At 37.7% G+C, this 9,324-nt stretch overlaps 1 protein-coding gene across 1 annotated transcript; it reads left to right on the forward strand.

Moving 5' to 3' along the window:
• Window positions 1–992: 992 nt before the first annotated feature.
• On the forward strand, window positions 993–4,708 carry crybb1l2 (crystallin, beta B1, like 2). The gene is made up of 5 exons (XM_060872977.1): window positions 993–1,088; window positions 1,891–2,009; window positions 2,212–2,344; window positions 3,949–4,091; window positions 4,537–4,708. The coding sequence occupies exons 1-5, from the start codon at window positions 993–995 to the stop codon at window positions 4,706–4,708; spliced, it is 663 nt and encodes a 220-aa protein (XP_060728960.1).
• The last annotated feature ends 4,616 nt before the right edge of the window (window positions 4,709–9,324 follow it).

The raw sequence follows: 9,324 nt of genomic DNA on the forward strand, positions 1-9,324 counted from the left end.
AAAAGCTAAAAAGGTTTTCTCATAAAATTTATAATGGAGACGGCTATTTGGAATTATTTTACTGTACCGTAATATGTTACTGTACTATTGTACAAGACTATAAACAATGCCAAGACCTCGATGGCCCTTTACGTTCCCAAACCATGATGTTTACTATGCAATGACTACAACAAGACAAAATTACGAAGCCTATATTAGATGATGAGGTTAGGTGTGATTTGCTGATGTTTAGGATTTTATTATGAACTAAGCACACCAAATTCCACAAATTCCACAATAATCCAAAATATTTTCATAGGTGCTTGATAAAAAGCTTAAAGAATTTTATTTATTACGCAGCTTCATTGAGTAGCCTGGTACACTGGTAGACGAGTGCACTACCGTGTAGTATGTCAGCCTACACTTAATAACAGGAATAATTGCTGTAACTATTTTTTATAAGGATATTTTGGTTATGTGTTTAATAAAATGTTTTTATACCTATAGATTCTAGATTCTAGATAGCATCAAAAGCTTGAAGAGCTTATAAAGCTATATAAGTCATTAATAATATATGTGTTTGAGCTAAAAGCACTTTTTTGTCCCATATTCAAAAAATGTTAATTATCATTCCTATGTAGGCATGATAGTTAATTAAGTGCCTTTAAAAGTCTGTAGAAGTTTCTTGAAGCCTCCAGAACCTACAGGTATAACAGGTTGTTAAGTTTTTGTACTAGTAAGATATGGCTTTAGATAATGTATTCATGTGCAGTTATTTGCATTTAATAATTATCACCAATAAAAATGCATTTATTACTCATTTAACCCAACATATCCCTAAATATGCACAAGTGTTTATGAATAAAGTTGAATTGAAAGTGAATAAAATGTCCAAGACTCTAATTGCCCCAAATATGTGTTCCTTTAAAAATAAAGTTTTACCAGAATTAAGTGTGATTCACTTAAGAAAATAACACATTTCTAATGCTCTTGCCATCTTTTAAATCACAGTTATGTCTTCTGTTGAAGAGAAGCCCAAGCCTGCTGCTCAGCCTGACGGCAAGGCGGCGGCTGGCACGAAGGCCGATGTTGGCATGGACACCTTCAAGGTAACACATACACACACATTTTGCCTTACTAGCCATGTGGGAAATTTTATATACTCACTAAATACCAAAACTTGCTTAAATACAAATATTTAAGAATTAATTTAAGATTTAATTTTTTTTCTCCATTAATATTCTGACTTAATTTTGTATAATGTATTACTAGATTAAACAGTTAAATACATTAAAGTTGTTAAAAACTGGTAATACTCAAGACAAATCTTTCTTTTAATAAGTACCAGTTGCCATAGATATATGCAGGTAATTAATTAGATAATGTTCCAAAGATAATTTCTTTATATACAGTCAAGTTGAGAGTTTCTGGCTTACTGGTAAGCGGGATACAGGGGGCAGTGTTTAAAGGTGGATTTTATACTTGATAAGTTGAAAAAATACACTTGGAATCTATGATCGTCAGGGTTTTTTTTCACATGGCCAATTTGCCATTTCAGTCTTCTGAAGCTTATTGAAAACTTTGTCATTGCCCTAATGCCCTAATTTTGCTTAATGGCTTTTAACTGCAAATGTAATTTATATTCATTTCAAAATCAACAATAATCTGTCTCTGTATTGTTTAAAATTTCAGCATCTGAGAACAATTTAAAACCCTGGAAACACTGATCATCATCTTTTTATTGGATTTATTTTTAATCTAGCTGCTAATTTAGGTCTAGCTGCTAATTTTGCCATCTATGTTTTTAAGAGAAAATGCTATTATTTGTAATACATGTTGTTATTTTAGCTTTTACATGTCTTATACATCTAATCAAATTCTTCTTCATTTGTCTGTTCTTCACCCTTCTAGATGTACGTGTTTGACCGTGAAAACTTCCAGGGCCGTATGATTGAAATCGGTAATGAGGTCATGAACGTGTGTGAGATGGGCATGGACAAAGTACGCTCCCTTCGTGTTGAATGTGGGCCGTGAGTAATAAACAGTTACACACAGTTATTGCAGGCATGACAGTAACAGTTACAGTTAGATCCTCGAGTCAAGTTACTCACCATGACACTTACTCCTCCACAACCTTTTCCACAACCACAATCTTTCTTTCTTTCTTTCTTTCTTTCTTTCTTTCTTTCTTTCTTTCTTTCTTTCTTTCTTTCTCCTCTGCTCTGTCTCTAGTTTTGTTGGTTTTGAGCAGATGAACTTCTGTGGTGAGATGTACATCCTGGAGAAAGGCGAGTATCCTCGCTGGGATTGCTGGAGCAACTGCCAGAGGAACGACTATCTGCTCTCCTTCAGACCTGTCCACATGGTATTAATTCTTTTCTCCATGAACCTTAAAACTAACTCTCCTTCTGAAGCTATGCATTTGTATGTATTCATTATTGTGCTATGGTCTAGTTTTTTAACCCATTTAATTCACACTGGATGAAACTGGCATGATATTATTATATTTTTCTGAATGAATATAAACATATCATCATATTCATATGGATGGTGATGGTCACATAAAAAAGCCATGTACTTCCTCCTTGTATATTTATATAAAAGCATGTAAATATGATATGTGGAATATTAATAACTATCCAGATTTGATAATCTTTCAAAGCTTTATAATGGACAAGTTGAGGACTTGAACACAGATTGGCTTAGTGGTTACCATGCATGATTCACACTTCTGGTTTGGAGGTTTGATTCCTCCCATCCACTATGTGTTGAGTTTGAATGATCTCCCCATGCTTGGGAGCTTCCTGTGGGTACTCCAGTTTCCTCCATCAGTCCTATGACCTGCGTTGTAGGCGTTGATTGGCATCTCTAAATCCTAAGTCCTCTGGGATAGGCCCCTGTGACCCTATGCTAAAAGCAGATACAAATGGTAACAGTCAGAAATGTGACCATCAGCTGACACAAATACAATACACTGTAAATATAGGTTTTCTATTCTACATCTCTGTAGATCAAGATAAATGCAAAAATGGGTGTATGCAATTTTATATTATTTCTTCTTTATTGTGAGTTATTGGTAAATATTGTAAATGACAGTCAATTTAAGATCATTCATCATTGTAAATATACAATATATTTGAAATAGTCCCTAAGTTATCAGCTGATATTCCTGAACTTGCATAGCCGTTAAAGTATTGGGCAAAGAATAAGTGAAAGAGTTTGTCAGAACAAACACCATTCATCTTTCAATCATGGTATCGTAAATTTGAACGTTGTTTTCCTTTTTCTTAATGGTTACATACTGCGGACTGTGGATTAAATGATGTTTTACCATGCCTGATCTAAAACATGATGCATTGTGAGATGCTGTCCTCTATGCTGAAGGCATCTTGTTTATGTCAGCACCTTTGTGTGTGTTTACTAAGACTGTTCTATTAATCATAGTCAGTGCACTAGGCATAGGTAAAAAAAAAAAAGAAAATAAATAATAAATAAATAAATAAATAAATAATATTCAGACTAACTATTCAGAATGCTGTACAAGGTCAGTGTATGTAAAAATCAGTTTAATATATAATCTTCATACAGAGGACATGTCTTGAAAAAGCTTTTTGAAACTTGAAGCTTTCTGATCAGTTGAACCGCCTCTTGGGTTTTTTTCCTATTTCTTATTCCTAGACTTTTTCTAATAGTCAAAATCAAAATGTTTGTACAATTAAATCTAGAGTTGTGGTTTATTCATTTATGACTATAATTCTAATATTTAATTCCATCCAACCACATCATCCTCACTTATTCAAATCTTTGCATGTCTTTCATGAAATCAAGTTCCAAGGAAAGGAAACTCTGACCATATAAGGAAAGTGGCAGATTTAATAGATCAGTGTGGACACATTCAGGTTAGAACTGATGTCAGGGTAAATCTGCTTTGAAGGCTTAGAAATAGAAAATAGCTTCTGTTTGCCACAGGACCCAGAGAAACACAAGATCTGTCTTTATGAGGTTGGCGACTATAAGGGTAGAAAGATGGAGATAATCAATGACGATGTGCCCAGTCTGTACTCCTACGGCTTCACTGACCGAGTTGGCAGCATCATGGTCAGCTGTGGAACGTAAGTACTGGGTTACTTGCTTACGTATGTGTTACCAAGTGCCAAGTTTAAAATTAAGATTTCAGAAAAATCAGTTGATTTAGCCTTTAGTTCTGTGAAAGATTTCTGGACCTGTACTAAATGTTGCTGGTGAGCTGCATACATTAAATGATCCAAGTAGCTCACTACACTGTACCTTCAAACTGAGTCACAAATACAGCGTTTTCCATTTTTATGTCCAATATGCTTTAAAAATCTATTGAACATGCACAGCATGGTAAAGCCCAGCTAAGAAGGGGTCAGTCTTGTTTGAACCTTGATTAAAAATCACTGCACTTTCTCTATTCATTACAGTCTCTCCTACGTGTTCTACCTTTGCCCCTGCCAGCACAGATCCTCACACCTACAGATCTCTTATTCCTTCCTGACTTTCATTGAATCTAATCTCCTCTGCTTTCTCCCTCAGCTGGGTGGGCTACCAGTACCCAGGCTACCGTGGCAGTCAGTACCTGCTGGAGAAGGGTGACTACAAGCACTTTAATGCCTATGGTGCTCGCTGGCCCCAGATGCAGTCTGTGAGGCGTGTGCGTGACATGCGATGGCACCCGGACGGCAGCTACACTATGGCCACCAAGTGAGGGTTTGAGAGGATGGGAAAGAGAGGGAGAGGTGGGGAGAGAAAGAGAGGATGTGGAGCTGAGGGGAGAGGGGGAGGAACAAGGGACAAGAAGGAGAGAAGGATCATGCCATCCATATAAGGGAAAGAGGAAGAGAGGAATGGGTTGTGAGTGTGTAACAGTAGAAATCATGGCTGCTGACCATAGATAGTGTGTTTGTTAAGTATAGGATGGCGCAGTCTTTTTCCTTCTCCTATCTATTATCCTACTCTTTCCTTCTCCTTTCTCTTCCTGTTCCCTCTTCCTTATCCTCCTCTTCCTCATCCTCAAATCAATTCTATACTTCTGAAGGAAAATCAACAAAATCACTTTACACTCTTTTCTCAAACAGGGGTGGGATCAAGGGAGACGCTTGACATGGATGGGTATGAAAAGGGTGATAATCCGTACAAAAAAAATCCTCATCCTTATGAAATAAAAAGGAAACATCTGGCACCGCTCTGTTCTGTGTTATTTATAACTTCAGCAATTCTAATACCTTCTTAGAATTATCTTTTTGACATAAACTACAAGGGGGTATAAAAAGAAATACTCTAACCAGGTCCAGTGTATCTAAACTCACACAGGGTTTGATTTTACATTAGCAGTTTGTAAATGTTTATGTCCTCTGCTGCCTGTGAGGCAATTCTGAAATGAAAAAAATAAAATAAAATAAAAAAATAAAGACACCAACAGGTTTTTCCCTTTAACCAAACACTTTTCATAATTTCACTTTCTCTGAGTTTACTACATATGCCTTTAAGTTTAAATAACCTCTCTTCTGGGCAGGTGAGGGCTAATTTCTACTTCTCTAATTTCTAATTTCACCACTGTGAATAACAGTATATTTAAAGTTAAATGAGTTTCCTGGGTCTATAAACAAATAGTGCACACTGCACCTTCAAACTATTTAAATGAATTGAAATCCTGTTTTCAAGATCGAAACATTAGTTCTTTATTGGGCAATGAATTGCTTCTTCTTCTTGGATGACCACATTCCAGAATTAATTTAATATGTAAACGCCCAAAACCTTTAGTGCCCATCTTCTCACTAGCAAACTAGTGTACAAATTCAGTTTTCCTGTCAATATTTTTAACCCTGCCATGAAATAATGAAGGTTTCAATGCAGTGACAATTGAATCTTTTTTTATATATATATATAAATTCATAGCGGGGGCACGGTAGCTTAGTGGTTAGAACGTTCGCCTCACACCTCCAGGGTCGGGGTTCGATTCCCGCCTCCGCCTTGTGTGTGTGGAGTTTGCATGTTCTCCCCGTGCCTCGGGGGTTTCCTCCGGGTACTCCGGTTTCCTCCCCCGGTCCAAAGACATGCATGGTAGGTTGATTGGCATCTCTGGAAAATTGTCCCCTGTGTGTGTGTGTGTGTGTGTGTGTGTGTGTGTGTGTGCCCTGCGATGGGTTGGCATTCCGTCCAGGGTGTATCCTGCCTTGATGCCCAATGACACCTGAGATAGGCACAGGCTCCCCGTGACCCGAGGTAGTTCGGATAAGCGGTAGAAGATGAATGAATGAATGAATAAATAAATTCATAGCTTTTTTTATTCATTTTTTTAAAATATTGTATATTATCCAATAGTCTATTGGAAAGCATTAAATTAAGCATTTTACATTATGTATCTCTTAATAGTTAAATTCTTCTTTTTTTAAATAACTGACATTTGATCTTGATAATCTAGGGTATTGATTTTATTTCAGTGTGGATGATTCTGTAATCATGTTCTATCCACTATGTGGATGATTAACTCACCCAGTTTCACTAAAGCCCAACTGGCCAGCACATTTCCAGATGGATCAAAAAGGCCTTCAAAGCCACTGTCAAGGCCTGGACAGTTAGTACACCCATCATGCATCATACTGTTTGGCAATCCTGTGCTTTGCCTGTTTCTACCACGCATGAGGATGATGAGGATGATCCTTCTTTCTAAAAATATATCTAAATATATATATGAAATAGCTGATATTTTATTTAGTTATATTCAGTGAATGTTTGACAGGTATTTAAATATCTATAAAATATATAAAAATGGATGACCTTTGTCATGCATGAAGCTATCATGTTTAAGAGAGAGAATCTTGCATGATGCATTTATACAGGAGGTCTCATACAGTACAGCTTCTTACATAGTTCTGGAAGCTTGCATGGTAACATACCCTGCCCAGTATGCTCCTGTGCTACAGGAAGATACCTACATATCTGGCCACCAACCTACAATGCTTTTTTGGCTCCCATGGGATCCCATAGGATTCTAATCTTAATGCACATCTTTAGCATCATACAGGAACTGCTGTTGAGGTGGTCGGTTTCATTAGTGAACATTTGAAGACTTCAGCAGAAAGAAATGTATTACGTCTATATTGATCTCAGAAATTATACTTAATAAGTTGCTCTTTGTTGCATTATTTCACTTGACAATGTCCCCATGAACATGATTCCGGACATGTTGTATGTTCCTCCCTTTTAGCCCTTCATCATTTCATCATGGTGCACAAACGGATTGTGCCAATGGCCAACTTTTATATAATTGTCGAATTTCTCACTCATTTTCTACCGCTTATCCGAACTACCTCGGGTCACGGGGAGCCTGTGCCTGTCATCGGGCATCAAGGCAGGATACACCCTGGACGGAGTGCCAACCCATCGCAGGGCACACACACACTCTCATTCACTCACGCAATCACACACTATGGACAATTTTCCAGAGATGCCAATCAACCTACCATGCATGTCTTTGGACTGGGGGAGGGAACCGGAGTACCCAGAGGAAACCCCCGAGGCACGGGGAGAACATGCAAACTCCACACACACAAGGCGGAGGCAGGAATCGAACCCCCAACCCTGGAGGTGTGAGGCGAACGTGCTAACCACTAAGCCACCGTGCCCCCCAATTGTCGAATTTTTTATACAAAATTAATTTATACAAAAGAATTTTTCCATAGATTAGGTTATAAACACTAAATTATCTCTGGAAGATCGAAAAACAGACCAGGATAGCTAACTAGTTATCATTAGCACTGCCAACTTGTGTTGCCAAGTATGTGTGGGCTCTCCACCAAACTCAGCTGCTGTTGATCTGCTGCCATGGGTAGATTTTTTTTTATTTCTTGGTGGGTGGTTTGACTTTTGCTCATATTAGATATATTATATCTACAAGAATGCAAGATATTTGCAAATATGTCTGTTGTTACCTCGTCCATGAACAAAACACTTGCTAATGTTGTTCAAAGTGTACTGTGTGCAGAGCAAAAAGTCTTTGTGGGAAGTATTTTTGTCGTCTATGATCCTCGAACATCCCGCTCTTATACTTTTCAGCACATATGAATGTATAAATCAAAGAATTTTTAAAAATATGTTAAACTCACTGCTGGTAACCTTACTGCCAGTGTTAGGTACTGCTTGATATACAATGCATTTAATTATAAATTTGCATGTGGGTGGAAAACAGGACTACCAGAACATACACATTTGGTAAAGCCACAATTGGTAAAGGTTGCAAGCTAACTATTTTGTTTTGTGTTTCTGTGTTTATTATTAGAGTAGTCTTTCAATAATTATTTGAATAGTAGCAGTTAGAGGTCATTTAGACTGCTGAACATATTGTATGTTAATAATAATTCACACATCTAGAGGCATCACACAAATGCACTCATAGTCATGGCTCATATAATGCAAATACTTTTATTGTGAGCTTTGCTTGATCTCTCTCTCTCTCTCTCTCTCTCTCTCTCTCTCTCTCTCTCTCTCTCTCTCTCTCTCTGTGTGTGTCTGTTGCCATGTTTTTATATCATAGTTGCAACCAAATGTCCTCCTAAGAATAGGAATATGAGGACTGTACGACAAACATGAGTCTGTGTGCACATTACACAACAGCTTTAAACCTTTCTCAGAAACACATCTCATCTCAATATACCATCTCAGTCAATATACCATCCTTCCTACACCAGGTCACTGCTTCTAGGCATGCACACACACACACACACACACACACACACACACACACACACACACACACACACGTCCATGTCTCCGGTTTGATGTCAGGTTTGACGTCAGCTTCCAGTTTGAAGTCAGATTTCCATTACCTTGTTAGAGGCGGTTTGTTTCACACACACACACTCTCCAGCTGTGCTTGTAGGGAAATATCAGTAGGAAGGCAAGGGTAGACTGTTGAGTGTGTGCTTAGTCTCTTTCTTCTTATATTTACTCTATTCCTGTGTTGTGCATATTAACAAGGGAGAAATAGATTTGATTTCAGAGGGATTGGGGATGGACGAAGGAGAGAAAGTTATCTGTAGGCTCTGCAGGAAATCAATATGAGGTAATTGAATGTTCTTGCAGTGGCGTTCTGCAACCGTTAGAGGGAGTGAAGAGCTAAGGTTTTGCACAAATATGGGCACAAATCACACCCCAATCTTTCCTCATTATTCATTATTCAATTACCTCACACTGAGTTCCTGAGCACATCGATTTAAAGCAGCAGTAAAGCAAATACATTTTAGGCACTAAACTGGGATTTTTAAGGTACAAATGCTAGTCACTGTTGTAATGGTACTCTGAGATGTCTCTCTTTTGTACATT

The sequence above is a fragment of the Tachysurus vachellii genome, chromosome 6, assembly GCF_030014155.1.
Source record: "Tachysurus vachellii isolate PV-2020 chromosome 6, HZAU_Pvac_v1, whole genome shotgun sequence".
NCBI lineage: Eukaryota > Metazoa > Chordata > Actinopteri > Siluriformes > Bagridae > Tachysurus > Tachysurus vachellii.